Raw genomic sequence first — 15,134 nt, 5'->3', positions numbered from 1 at the left:
TGCTTGACAGTGAAATTTGGAGTTCCTTGAGGTTTGTTTCTGTACCCCTTCTACCTCTGTTTTTCTCTCTGGGTGATCTTACTCAAGTGTTGTCAATATTGTTGATCTGTTCATTTTATTCCAAGTGGTTGATCATTGTGGTTTTAATTTGCCTAGTGGCTAACAGGATTACCATCTTTTCATGTGTTTATCAGCCATTTGTGTATCTTTTTTTTGGAAATGTCTGCTCAGATCCTTCGCCTATAATTTATTTTGGGTAGTTTGTAACTTGGGTTGTTTGTCGATCCTCCTGCTTCATCCTCTGTCCATGGGATGGCAGGTGTGCACCACTGATCTGGGCTTATCCTTAGGATTTGGACTGAAATCAGGCAGGGGGCCAGGTGCTGCCTGTTCACTTTGTGTTCTCCTCTACTCCATAAAACCCCTCCCTGAACCTCGGGACACGTCTCGGGCTTAGTTGTTGGTAATTTTCTTTTTGTCCTTTTTATTGGTGCTGGGGATTAAACACAAGTTGTTGCTAATTTTCAAAAGCTCCTCAGGTGGCTAGAATGAACACTCAAAGGGCTTCTATTTGTGTATCTTTTTTTTGGAAATATCTGCTCAGATCCTTCGCCTATAATTTATTTTGGGTAGTTTGTAATTTGGGTTGTTTGGCGATCCTCCTGCTTCATCCTCTGTCGATGGGATGGCAGGTGTGCACCACTGATCTGGGCTTATCCTTAGGATTTGGACTGAAATCAGGCAGGGGGCCAGGTGCTGCCTGTTCACTTTGTGTTCTCCTCTACTCCATAAAACTCCTCCCTGAACCTCGGGACACGTCTCGGGCTTAGTTGTTGGTAATTTTCTTTTTGTCTTTTTTATTGGTGCTGGGGATTAAACACAAGTTGTTGCTAATTTTCAAAAGCTCCTCAGGTGGCTAGAATGAACACTCAAAGGGCTTCTACCATTGCTGAAGGAGAACTGTGTGGGGTTTTTTTTTTTTTTTTTTTTTTTTTTTTTGGTACCAGGGATTGAACCTGGGGTGCTTAGCCACTGAGACACATCCTCAGCCTATTTTTATATTTTAAATATTTAGAGACAGTTTTTTACCGAGTTGCTTAGAGCCTCTCTAAGTTGCTGAGGCTGGCTTTGAACTCAAGATCCCCCTGCCTCAGCCTCCTGAGCAGCTAGGATTATGGAAGTGTGCCTGCCTTGCTGTGGTTCTCAATTAGGGATGATTAGATGATTAGGGGCAGCATCTGGGAGGGATTTTTTTTTTTTCCCACGTGCTGGGAATTCATCCCGGGCCTCCCGTGTGAGCTCCACCCCCAGCCTTACCTGGGCGGCTTTTAAATTCTTGTGCTTCTCTTCTTGGAGATTCTGAGTCAGACCTGAGCCTGGGTGTGTGGTGTCCTGAAGGCTCCGTAATAACTCTCCCAGGTAAGTGATCGCTGTTCTAGGATGGTGTCTGTTGTCAGTATTTCTCCTTTTCACTGACTGACTTTATTCCCTTTATCAGACTTGATTGCCTCTGCCTTTGAGAAAAAAATTTCGTATGATTCTGTTGCTTTATTTGAATGTTGTCTTCCTTTCCTTTTATACCCAAACTTTCATTTTTGTTACTTATTAAAATTTTCTTTGAGGGCTTAATTCCTTCTATCAGTTTGTTTGAGGTAAGAACTTCCACTTACTCATGGTGATGAATGAGATTGTGTATGTGTCATGATATGCAGCCAGGTTTAGGAACCTCTGCGTCACGTTATAGTCATCTCCTTTGTCCCCAGCTAGAGGGAATTTCTAGAAATAGAATTGCTGGGTCAAAGGATATACAAGTTTCAAACTTTCAAATGGATTGGTGAGTTGCCCTGCAGTCCCTTTGAAACCCATTTTATACATTTTTTCAGGTAAAGGCCTTTTGTCAGTGTAATCTGTGAAGTGGAGAAAAATAGCAAGTATTGAAACAATCAGCTTTTAGTTCAGTTGTACATACTTTCCCACTTTTACTAGCTGTTTTTTTTTTTCTTGTGATCTGGGAACCTGGTCTGAGACTTCCTACTCCTGAGCTATATCCTTGGCCCCTCTTATATTTTGAGATGGGGTCTTACCAAGTTGCCTAGGCCGGCTTGGAACTTGTAATCCTCCTGCCTCAACTACCCGAGTTTTGGGGAATTACAGGTGTCCACCCATGTGTCCCGCTGTTTGTATTTAAGTGAATCGCCTGTTTTGCCTTTTCCCATTTTCTGGCACATGTTGCCCCTTGGTGATACATTAGATTCTTGCATTGCTCTTTGCCAGTGAGGCGGAGCCATAGGGGAAGAACATGGTATTGTGAGGAAGCCTGCCTTCTAATTTTAGCTCCACTCTGGACTCCAGTTCCATAACGTAAGGAGCTTAGCAATACTCCCTGCTTCCTTAAGTCTGTAATGGCGTGGTGTGTCTCCTACAGTAGACTCCTTCCACCCCTCTTTCCATTCTGTTTCCCTTCGGTGGATCTGTACACAGTTGTGTATGGATGTAAACATTGTGTACTTTTTACAAAAGTTTTGCTTTTGTCATTTGGTTATTCGTAGTCCTTCAGTAATTCTCAGAAACTCTGAAAGGCATGACCTTGCCCTCTATTTAAGCAAGCTTGGTAGTCAGGTAATGACTGTTACACGCTGCTGTGTGCTCAGCGTCCTTAGGTGTTGGAGAGAGTGGAAAAGAGGCAACACCTGTGTCTATGGAACGTGAGCTGTAATGAGACACGAGGCCCGTGGAAGGTGTCGGTGAGTGCCGCGAGGAAGCACGGCGCAACAAGCGGGGGTGGGAGTGTGAGGACGCCTGGGCGGTGCGGGTGTTTAGGCAGGCAGCCAGTGAAGGCCGAGGAGGTATCAGCGATAGAGAAGCGGGCAGCGAGCCATGCAGGGACCGGGGGCTGAATGTCCAGGGGAGGGAGGACACGTGTGTAGGCCTTGGAGTCGGACGAGTTTGGCTAACTCAGAATACCCAAGCCGGGTGCCGTGGCTCACGACTGTCCTCCCAGCAACTTGGGAGGCTGAGGTGGGAGGATTATGTGTTCAAAGCCAGCCTCAGCAGATTAACGAGGCACCTGGCAATTTGGAAAGACGCTGTCTCTAAATTAAAAAAAGGGCTTGGGAGGTGCCCCTGGGTTCAATCTCCAGTACCTCCCTCCAAATTTGAAATAGTGGGAGGTGGAAGAGGGAGGTAGCCAGCTCCATATCTTGTAAAAACTGTTGTCTACACTAAAATATTTAGAACCTGGTGCTGGATATAGTTGCAGGCTCCTGAGACAAAGCTGTGAACAAAGCATGCAAAAGCCCTTACCCCCACGAGTAAATATTCTAGAACAAAGAGGCAGCAAAAGCACGTAAGCAGGTGATGAAGTATGTGGTTTAAAAAAAAGATTGGGAGGGATGGGAAGTTGGCAAGGGTGGCTTGCAAAGGCCTCGCTGTACGTGAAGGGCTGGGGTGAGTGGACTCAGCTGTGGAGAAAGCCCTCCAGGCAGGAGCAGCTGTGACAGGGCTGTGCTCACAGGTGGATTCTGACTAGATTTTAAAGGTAACACCAATAGGATTTTGCTGGTGGATTGGATTTGGGGTGAGGGAAAGGAAGGAGTCGGATAATCACATTGGTATGAGGAGGTGGGGGCCATCGGGGTGGGGGAAGCTGGGAGAGTCGAGTCCTGGCTGACTGTTGAACTTTGAAATGGCTGATAGACATGCAGGCAGGGATGGCCAGCAGGCAGTCGGACATCTGAGTCCGAAGAGCCGGCTGTTATGTAAGCACACAGTGGGTATTTCAAGGCCACAGGACGGGATGAGATCACCAGGGAGTGCCTGTAAACAGAGAAGAGCTCCTGTCAGGGAGCCATGGGCGTCCCAGGGGGAGAGGAGGACGGAGCCAGCAACCCCTGGAGGCTGGCCCCTGGAGGAGAATGAGGAAAGGGCATCCTGGGGCCTGTGGAGAAGAGTGCCTTGAGGTGAGAGTGGTCGGTATTGCAGATGCCACAAATGGCGTCTCATCAGACGGCTGAGTGTTGGTCAGGGTCTGTATCATTGGAGGGTTTCCTGAGGGCCCTTGTGGTGTAGTGGTGGGTGTGAGAGTCCGTGAGAATGGGAGGGGGAAGTTAGAGACAGTAAATACAGGGAGCTTCTCTTTAAAGGCAAGCTGAGAGGAGGAGTGGGTTCCTGAGAGGGATTTATTGTCTTTCAAATGAGAGAAGTAGTAGAAACCGTGTGCTTATCGCTAGATCCTGATTCCATGGAGGCCATCAGTGATGGGGAAGAGGGAGCACACCTGGAGTCTGGGCTGACCTAGAGAGTAGGATTGCCTTCAGGAGTAGCCCTTGGAAGGGAGAGTGCTGGGGTGAAGAGACCGTGTCCCAGTAAAGGCAGGAGGCCACCGTCTGTGCAGGGGCAGGGGGTGGACGGGCTGTGCCAGTCGGGCCTGCAGTTTCAGTGCCATCTTTCAGTCTAAGGAGATCTGTAAGAAAGGAAATCTTAGAAAATTCCTAAGATAATGAGTTTAAAGTTTCCTGACTGCAGCTCTTCACAGTTGTTAATCAGTACACAGTGCATATAAAAGGAGGCAGAATTTCCCAAATTCCGCTGAAGACTTTTTTCCCAGAGGGACTTCAAGAGTAACTTGGTAAAGACTAACTGGTGACTAGGATTATGGCTCAAGAGAAGAGCACTCCCCTAGCACGCATGAGGCACTAGGTTCGATCCTTAGCACCACATAAAGATAAAGGTATTGTGTCCATCTTCAACTAAAAAATATTAAACAAAAAAGCCTGAAACTTGGTTCATTTCACTTCACCTGGGCTGTACCTGGGCTCTTGTTTGCAAGACCAGGAGGCCCAACTCAAACTAATTTAAGCCCCAGGGAATTTCGTGGCTCACGTGGTGGGCAGAAGTGGGCTGCACCAGGGCTCAAGCACTGGCTGGGGCCAGGTGCTCAAATGGCCTCAGTTGGGCCGTTTCTCTCGCTGCCTCCTGTTAGGCTTTGTTCCTTCTCGAGGCTTCCTCCTGTGGCAGGCAAGATGGCCCCTGGGATCCCAAAGTTGACATCCTTCCGGTTGAGCCACTTGAAGGAGTAGAGAAGCCATCTCTTCTAGCAGCGGTGGCTCAGAAGACCTTGCAGTCCTTTCTGGTTGGCTGGGCTTGTCCTGACCAAGCCTGAGCCGATCACTGTGGCCAAGGAGACAGGTGCCTGGCGGAGTGGGGCTTGGTCCTGTGCTTTGTTCTTGCTCTAGGGAAGGAGAGGGCTGGGTATTCATTATATCAGGTATCATGGTCCTACTTGGACCATGGATATGTATGTTAATTACATCCAGGCCTAACGGTGGACATTTGGGTTATTTCTTACCAACAATGAAACTAGATGAGTTTCAAACACTCGTTTGTCTGATGGACAGCACATAATTTGTGGTAAAGAACACTTTACAAAGGGCACAAAATGAGCCTGGCTGGAAGCCACTGTTAGTTGAGTGATATGAATGGAAAGATGGGAATCTGGTGTGAAGAGAAGGGCCCTTCATCAGGAAGGCTTGAGGCGCCTGAGAACACAGGCTCTGGATGCTGGCTCAGTGACACGGCTGAGAACAGGTCAGCAGGCGGTGGGTGGGCGTGGACGCATCCCGCTTGGGAGCCCTTGTCTTCTGTGGGCAGATTAGCCCCCTCTGCTTCCACCTGCTCACCATAGAGGGAGGCTAGTGCTGCCGTGTGCCTCCTGGGCTGTCTGCTGCGCTGACCCTGTGAAGGGCTCCAGACTCGCATTTCAGTCTGGTCTACACTGACAACTGTGGGCCTCATTGTTGGTTGGTTGGGAAGTTGGGGTCCCTGCCTGGCCTTCTGTGACTCTACTCTCGTAAGGCATGTCAGGGCATCGTGTAGGGGGGAAGTCGGGCTCCCCACTTGACCCTATGACTGCCTGCGGGTGGGACTACAGTGCGTGTGTGTGGGGCTGAGGCTGGAGGAGAGCGGCGATTATCCAAGCTTCCCGTCTTCTGTTCCTGATGGGAGGCCGACTTGTTGGACCTTGTCTGCACCTGTGGGCATCCTGGACTGCTGGCTGCTTCGGCTCAAATTTAGATATAGGAGGCAAAAGCACCCAAAGAACTTGCTGACCTTTTCCTGGGTTCTGAGCTCCCCAGCCAGTGTGCCTTCTTTCTCCTTTCAAAGTCTCATGTTTTCTTTGACGTATGATTCCAAAGTTGTGCTTTGTGTGAGGAATGTGCGTTTACCTGGAAGCTGTGTCCACGTCTTGTTTAATTCTGAAAAATTGGGTATTCATTATATCAGGTATCATGAGATAATGAATACCAAATACCTGTTGTTGGGCTGCAGGTGTAGTTTTGTGGCCAAGCGATTGCCTAGCATGTGTGGGGCCCTGGGTTTCATCCTCAGCACCACAGAAGAATAAATAAGTGAAATAAAGGTATAAAAAGTAAAATAACATTTAACAGAAGAAACCTACCTATTTTCTAATTTTAAGAGTTACAAATGTTTTTACTTTTATTTTTTTTTGGTACCAGGGACACTTAACCACTTGAGCCACATCCCCAGCCCTTTATTCTGTTTGACACAAGGCCTCACCAGGTTGCTTAGGGTCTCACTAAGCTTCTGGGGCTAGCTTTGAACTTGTGATCCTCCTTCCTCAGCCTCCTGCTGAAATTACAGGCATATGCCAATGCCCCTGGCTAATCTGTTTTTTTTTTTTTAACCCCCCTGAAGAAAATCTGAGGTGGATATATATATATATATATATATATATATATATAGTTATATATATATATATAAAAAACTATATAGTTATATATATATTATATAGTTGGACACAATACAATTTTACGTGATTCTGAGGGTTGAACCTGGTGCCTTTGCTAGCTATGCAAGTGCTCTACCACTGAGCCACGACCCTAGCCGCCTCCTGAGGTGTTTTAAAATAAATTATAAACCTGATATTTCACCTTGAAGTGTTCAATATGTATCAATAAAAATAGTTTTTGAGGGCTGTGGTTGTGGCTCAGCGGTAGAGCACTCACCTAGCATGTGCAAGGCCCTAGGTTCGATCCTCAGCACCGCATAAAAATAAGTAAAATAAAGTCCAACTATAACTAAAGAAAAAATGGATTTGAACATAAGGACAATAATGATTTATAATAATATCCTCATCTAATATCTAGCTCATGTTCTGATTTTTTAACTATTTCCCAAAGTTTATTATAACTGGATAAAATAAGAACATGAGTTGCATTAGTTGTTAGACCTTTTTTTAACAAAATTAGAGGAATGATTTCTTAGCTGACACAGGTCAGTGAGAAACTTCCATGGAACTCAATTCAAAGAAATTTTTTATTTAAAGATCATTCTTCATCTTGAAAGACAGCGGCCTTCCTCATCGCCTGAGTCTTTCATGCAGTCATAATTTCCGTAGACATCTGCATGTGCCTGTCTTGACTTAGCCACAGTCGCCATAGAGAGTGGCAACCCCCAGGGACACAACATGAAGCTGCTGAGGCTTGGCCTGAAGGCCTCTGAGTTTTTCCAAGCCCTGGAGGCCATGGTAGCTATTGTCAACAATGGCAGCCTTCCTAAGCTGGTGGAGGTCTTGAGCTTTAAAATCTTTTAAATCTCCTTTTATCTTTTTTTTGGGGGGGGGTGGGGGAGGTGGTACCAAGCACTGGACCACTGAGCCGCATCCCCAGCTCTATATTGTGTTTTATTTAGAGACGGTCTCGCTGAGTTGCTTGGCACCTCGATTTTGTTGAGGCTGGCTTTGAACTCTTTGTGATCTTCCTGCTTCAGCCTCCTGAGCTGCTGGGATTATGGGCACTTGGCACCATGCCTGGCTCCTTTCCTTTAATCGTGAAGATCTCCTCCTTACTTTTTTCCCCATGGAGTCACTTTGTTGAGGAAATAGTTCTGTTGAATCTTGGAATGTCCCATTATCAGTGTGACTTCTGATCGTCTCCTTGTGTTTACCCCCTGCATTTTCTCTAAACTTGAAGTGGACTTAACAGGCTTGATTAGTTTGCTGAAAATTTGTTATAGGTGATGTCGTGTTAAGCGGATTTCATAAGCTTGTGCTGTTTGACTTTATGTGATAGAGAAGATGCCTTCTGCATCCTGTGATACCCTGCTGGATGACATAGAAGACATTGTGTCCCAGGAAGATTCAAAGCCACAAGACAGACATTCTTCAAGAAGGCAGGTGGTTCCGAAAGTGCGAAGGCGCAATACCCAGATGTTCCCCGAAGAGAACAGTCCACCAAGTGACAGGTAAGCTTTCCTGGAAACGTGTGCAGCTTAATTTCTGGCAAGATGCTGGCAGGACTAGTCTGTGTGATCTGCATAGGGTTTCTTTTTTGGGCTTTTTGGACTTTTGGCAGGAAACATGAGAGTTCCCCCACCCCCTATTTCAGTGGCTTTGAATTTGGCAAGGCAAGGTGATTGGTTAAAGAAAAGGATGTCCAGTTGGATGTTCTTGGAAGGCAGGGCCCAGAACAGTAGAAACTTCTTTCACTGCAATTGGTATGTAATTCTGTGGTACTTCTAAATTAGAATTTTTATTGAGATTTGTGATTCTTATGAGGTGTTTTGGGTCTTTGGTAGTGAATACTTACAGACCAGCTTAAGGCATTGGGCACAAGAGTTATTACCATTTCCAGTGTTACGGTGGGACCGTGGTCAGTAAGATTCTAAGGCAACATTGCCAAGAAGGATTGCCAAATTGTAAGGTTTTAAGGAGCTCTACAATTGTTCAGCATATTGTTGAGAGAGTTTTAATGTAGTTGATTATTTTTGTCTGGAACATTAAGCTTTTAGAATTTATAAATTTAAAAATTGCTTATTTTATGACTGAAGTTTATAGTATTTGTTCTGAACACATCCTTAAGGTAGTTTCTTTTTACCTGAAATTATTAAAGTAACGAAACTTCTTTTTTCCCTTCCTAAAAATATTATATTTTAAACTCTATTTTTATAGATGGAGTACTTTTTAAAAACTGCACTATGGGGGATTGAACCTGGGGCATTCTACCACTGAGCTGCATTCTACCCTGTCCCTTTTTATTCTTAATTTTGAGACGGGGTTTTCTTAAATTGTCCAGGCTGGCCTTGAACCTGTACTCTTCAGCCTCCAAGTCGCTGGGGATTATGGGTGTGTGCCATCACACCTAGATGGAATACTTTTAATAATGGTGTAGGGTGACAGTTTTAAATTTTGATTAAATTGTTCATTTTAAAATAATGATTGTAGCTAATATGAAGGAGTCTGAAAAGATATATTTGATATTTCATTTGCTATTACTGCTAGATTCAGTTTCTGTGCATTTTTTTAGAAGTTAAATTAATGGTAGTATGGTCAGTAGCAGGATTTAAAAGCACAATTCAGGGGGCTGGGGTTGTGGCTGAGGTAGAGCACTCGCCTAGCATGCGTGAGCCACTAGGTTCGATCTTCAGCACTACATAAAAATAAAATGAAGGTATTATGTCCACCTACAACTAAAAAATAATGATAAAAAAAATACAGTTCAGGGAGACTGGGGTTGTGGCTCAGTGGTAGAGTGGTTGCCTAGGATGCGTGAGGTCCTGGGTTCGACTCTTAGCACCACATATAAATACATGAATAAAAGGTCCATCAACATCTAAAAGATATTAAAAAAAAATTCAGACAAACACTTTTTTTTTAACGTAGAGATTCTTGAACTTTTGTGGTTGGTTTATCTTGAATAGTCGTCTTGTAACAGGTTTTTAATTGGTGCATTTAATGAACAGCCAGTGAATTAATTGTAGTTTGCTTTTTTGTGTAATATGCTCTGAAATCATCCACTGCCTCTTTTTTAAAAACACTTAATGAGACTGCTTATTTATTTTTTTAAAACAGCACTATTCCAGGCATACAGAAAATTTGGATACGAACATGGGGTTGCTCACATAATAATTCAGATGGAGAATATATGGCTGGACAGCTAGCTGCTTATGGCTATAAAATTACAGGTAATGTGTTCTGTAATGTATTAAAAGTCTCAGTTACAGGTTTCAAAGAGTCTGGTTGCAGCAATTGACAGGTATTTAGCATAACGTAATGATTTTAAGGCAAAATGATAGCTACTATACCTAGAAAACTAAGGATTTTTAAAGTTACTTCAAAATAAATGGATATATTTTTAAATAAGTTTAGAACGTGAGAAGTAGCAAGCTGCAGAGAGCTCCTGTGTGCCCTTCACCCACCTTCTCTTAGTGTTGCCACCTTACATAACTGTTACGTAATTAATAAACTAGGACATTAACACTCGTGCAGTACTCTAAACTGCACAGCCTTTTAGAGTCTTCCCAGTTTTTCCTTTAACTTTTTCTGTTCCAGGGTCTAGTTCAGGTCCCATCTTACATTATTGTCATGTCTCCTTGGTCCTTTGAATCTGTGACAGTTCCTCCATTTTTCTTTTTCCTCTTCTTTCATTACCTTGACACTTCTAAAGAAACTGACCTATTATTTAGTAGACTGTTCTCTGAGTTTGTCTGGTGATTCCTTGTGATTAGGACGAAATAAAAAAGATCTGGGGATGTAGGTCAGTGGTAGAGTGTGCCTGGCTGGGGGCTGGGTTCAATCCCCATTACTGCCAAACAAAACCCCAAAAAACAAACAAAAAATATTATTTTGTATTCATTAGTAGTTTTTACTCTGAGCATGCCTTAACACATTTCAATGGTATGGTTTGATTATTAAGAACATAGCCTTTAAGATAATTTCCTAAAACATTAAAAAGATATCACATGTTGACTTAATATATTTTGATTTAAATTTAGTCCATTTGTTTGGTCTGATGGCTGTCTTCGGTATAAAAGAGCAGTCCTTATAGGTTTAAGAATGTTAAGCTTTGCACACATAATTTTGATTTCTTATTTGGGAATATTTAAAAAGTTGTTTGAATATAAAATTTTCTTTTTTGCTGATGAGTATGTACTCTTACATACCTGCATTATCTACACTTGTTTGTGATAATCATACTGTTGACTGTGCCTGCTGCAGATGCTCACAGTCCGTCTTTCCTTCTGAGGTGGCTGATGTGTAACAGAATGCAGGACTGCTTCCTCCACTGGTCCAGGTGCTCGAGGCCTAGGAAGTACAAGCCAGATTGCTTCTGTCAGGCACTTGAATGAAATCTTGTTTTTTTTTTTTTTGTATTGGAACTTAGAATTGAACTTGAACTTGCCGATTCTAGGCATTGAGCTCCACCGAAGCTCTCTATAGATCTGCTATTTAGATAAATGAGTTCTGGATTACCTATGTCTATGTGGTTTCATTATTATGGAGTAGTAGGAGTTTATAGAAATTTTTTTGTTAAAATATGGACCTAAAATAGCAAATGTGTAATTGATATAAATAGGTACAAAATGTAGATTATGTATAAGGTATACAGAGATTATTGAAAACAATACACAGAAAATTAAATCAAAATTAGCTCTCAATTGCCAGTTATAGATGTTTGCACTATTATGCAAAGAACAGCTGTGTGGGTAGTTACTTGAAGTTGCTTTTACTGTGAGTTGAGAATAATTCATAGTAAAACTTTATAAAGGCTCAGGGAAGTTGGCTGTTATTTTCAAACTTTTTGGTTTTGAAGAAAAAGCTGGTTCATAACTTTTGGATTAAGTATTAGAAAACGGTGCTTGCTTACCTCTCATCTCAAAGAATGAAACTTGGAGGAGAAATGATATTAGTCCCTAAAACTCAGGATATCGTGGATGCATGGAAACATGATTGAATTAGAATCATGAGAAGTAGTAAAACTTCCCCTGCAGATAGTATTGCTTTTTTAAGAAGTATGCTCTGAATGTACACATTCCAGGAATGTATTTTTCGAGTAAACTACTTTTATAGGTGCTACTGTTTTCCCAGTAATGCTTTGGTTATTGCTTTTGAATTTTTCCTTTGGAGATACTGGCAAATTATTTTTGGTGTGGTCATTGGTGCCAAATTTCATATTTTGAGAGTATATTTAGTGTTAGCAATAATCGGGACAGAGGCCAGATCTGGTGAGTGAGGTACGTGATGTGTTGAACAACGTTACTTTAAAGAATTTGTCGCCAGTCTCTAACCCAGTAGTGAAATAAAGGCTCAGTCTTCCAAGGTGAGTACTTCAGGGATCACTCTCATTTGGATATGGCTGTGGTAGATACAGCTGTGTTAGGTGTAGTTTTTAGTTACCTGCTGTGAATGATAGTACGCGTATTTGGTTAGTGCGGGGGGGAAGTCCATCTCAAGGACACTTAGGCCCTAGCTCATAAACGAGAGAATAACGTGTGCAATGCATATGAAATATTTGTGGATAAGCTTAGCTAAGTCAGAATTGTTCATTTTGGAATCCCTTCATTCCAGAAAACAATCATTTTAAATTGCTGGCTGTTAAAATTCTTGATAGTTTCTTTGTACATGTTGCATATAGTTCATTCATTCAGTAAATGTTTTCTGAACCTGTCACATGTTACAGGTCTAGGAGGTGTAGAGATGTGAAATGAACTAGCCGTGGATTTCAGCAGGCAAGTTTATTTGGTTTTTGGCAAAGGAAAAGCCTCAGGTTCCATGTCAAATCTAGAAATTATTTTAGTAAATCTCGGGCTCATAATTATTTTTCCATTGTATAGTATGGTAGCAGGACCTACTGTCTTAAAGGCATTTTTATGACCTGTATCTTCTGAATACTTTGCAATGATGTCAAGTGAGAATGTAGCATCTTATGTTCTTGAATTAAGGAAAATTTCTCTTCATAAACAAGTAAACATTAGTTTATTGGGTATAGAAGTTACTAAAATTGAGTGATTAATATAGCATGTTCTTTAGTTCAGACCATTTAACTTGAAGTACCATTAAATTTTTTTAACTGAGGTCAATGGGATATCTGTATGGGAAAGTTTGCACAAGAAAAACATCCAAGAACCACACTAGTCATCAGAATTTGAAGGATGTTAGAGCAACCCTTTTGTGTCTAGAGAAATCATGCTTGTTGCACATAAAGTAGGAGTGTATGTAGTTTTTAAAAAGTGACAGATTTTTGCCTCTTTATGTCAGAGTTGGCAACTTGACATTTCAGACTAATCTTTTTTGAGTACTCCTCAGTACTTTTTTTTTTTTTTTTGAGTACTGGGGGCACTCGACCACTGAGCCACATCCCCAGCCCTATTTTGTATTTTAGAGACAGGGTCTCCCCGAGTTACTTAGTGCCTTGCTGTTGTTGAGGCTGGCTTTGAACTTGTGATACTCCTGCCTCAGCCTCCTGAGCTGCTGGGATTATAGGTGTGTGCCACCACGCTCAGTCTCACACTAATATGTTGAGTTTACCTTTATGATGAAATACAGTGATAAGTTAATTTTGTGGAAAGTGAGAAAGCAGTAGACTCCGGCTCCTAGAATGCAACTAATTGAGAAGCTTAAGGCATGTTATGCTTATCTTGGGCAGAGCAGTTCTCAGTGGGGACAGGATTTTTGTATACATTCCTAGGAGGGGCATCGATTTGGTTGTAAGGCAGCGTGTGTTGGGCATTACTGTGTTATTGCAGGAATCGGCTGACATAACTGGCATGAGGTACCTCAGTTTTAGAGTGAGATGGAGATTGGAGAAGACGGTGGACTGTGCCACTTCACCGAGCTAGTGCATGCTTGAGCTGACACTGGGCACAGGTGTGTCTGCCTATACAGCCTTACTTCTTGTGTCAGCCACCTCATCTTTGTGCAAAAGACGGAAATCTGTCAATAGTAACAGCTTTTATAAGAGTAATTTTTGCTGCCCAACATTTTTGAGATTTTTGTCCTTCCTGAGAGCCTTCCTTACATGTGACCCTTTATTAGAAGGCTTTCGGTGCTGGGAGGGGAAATGGGGGTAGATACTATTGCGTTTGCACCACAGGAGCATGCTCATATTAGTCTCATTGCCGAGTTAGGAGTTGGAAGTGAGTTTTTTAGTCACGGGTAGCAGTGTCAGCTGAGAGCTGCCTGGTCCATCCCCACCTCCTTAATAAAAATACAAAGTCATCACCAGTGGAAAAACCTTGAATTTTTTTTTTTTAATTCTTGAACCTTTTGTGGAAATCGGTGGTAATAAAACCATCGGCGTATCTTAGTGCAGGGCTGTTAACTTGCTCTTTAAACTTCTTTTCCTTTATCTTCACCATGATTATATTGTATCATGTCAGACAGTCTGAAAAATACTCCTGTATCTTGAAATTTTTATGTAGCATGCTCTTGAGGATAAAGGCCCGACTTTGTTGTCTTAAAAAAAGTTATTTAAAAATATCCTGACATTTTGGGTTTTGATTTCATATTATACCATATATAATAGTAACGAGTGTTTACAATGAGCTATTTAGTTTTGTGTTGAATAGTATACTAAAAAAAATGGGGGTTGGGGTCATGGCTCAGTGGTAGAGTGCTTGCCTAGCATGCGTGAGGCACTGGATTCAATCTTTGGCACCACATAAAAGAATAATTGAATAAAACAAACAAAAATAAGCTAGGGTACATTTGCAGAATTTCTTTTGGAGGTCAAAGATGATGCCTTATAAGATTCCGAGATCCATCTGGTATTATAGAAGAAATAAATTACACTCTGATCATGTGCAGAGTGTCTGAAATAGTCGGCTTATAGATGTAGTTGAATCTTAGCATTATTAAAAATGAAAGTTTTTATTGGTGAATTATGATCATGCGTAACAGGCTTCCTCGTGGTGCATTCTCGCCTACACAGAGCATGATTTGGCTTCCTCTTTGCCCTTGTACCTGACCCTTCCTTCCCCTGTTGCCCGTTTTCTAGTCCCCACTAATCTCCCTTCCCTTTTCCTGAGATTCTTTTTTTCCCTCTTTTTGTCTAACTTCTGAATTTCAACAGTGTTTTAAGGCTTAAAAGTTGGACGTAATAGGGTTATATAAAGATAAATAAAATGTTTCATGCTTTAAAATAGGAGCTGTATCTGCTGGTGTGTGAATTGCCCTTATGTGGGTATTCAAGCTAAATTTATAAGCTTTGACTTAATATACTTAGATTTCTGTATTCTATTTCTATATTCTATATGATATTTATATATCTGTAGATATATATAGAACAAAGATCTCTCTCCTGTGTATGGGAAGACTGTAGACTTGAGATCGTTATTTA

At 42.2% G+C, this 15,134-nt stretch overlaps 1 protein-coding gene across 5 annotated transcripts in view; it reads left to right on the top strand.

Moving 5' to 3' along the window:
• Nucleotides 1-15,134, top strand: part of E2F3 (E2F transcription factor 3) — a 693,003-nt gene that overhangs the window by 113,085 nt on the left and 564,784 nt on the right. For 4 of the 5 annotated variants that reach the window (XM_081296306.1, XM_081296305.1, XM_081296308.1 and 1 more), the window contains 2 exons: nucleotides 8,091-8,262; nucleotides 9,869-9,981. In XM_081296306.1, the coding sequence (XP_081152432.1) occupies nucleotides 8,091-8,262; nucleotides 9,869-9,981 (285 nt within the window). The remainder of the gene's footprint in view (nucleotides 1-8,090; nucleotides 8,263-9,868; nucleotides 9,982-15,134) is intronic. The other variant, XM_081296309.1, reaches the window with a different exon arrangement.

The sequence above is a fragment of the Spermophilus citellus genome, assembly GCF_964194105.1.
Source record: "Spermophilus citellus genome assembly, chromosome: 5".
Classification (NCBI taxonomy): Eukaryota; Metazoa; Chordata; class Mammalia; order Rodentia; family Sciuridae; genus Spermophilus; species Spermophilus citellus.
This window is presented reverse-complemented; position numbering and strand designations above follow the sequence as displayed.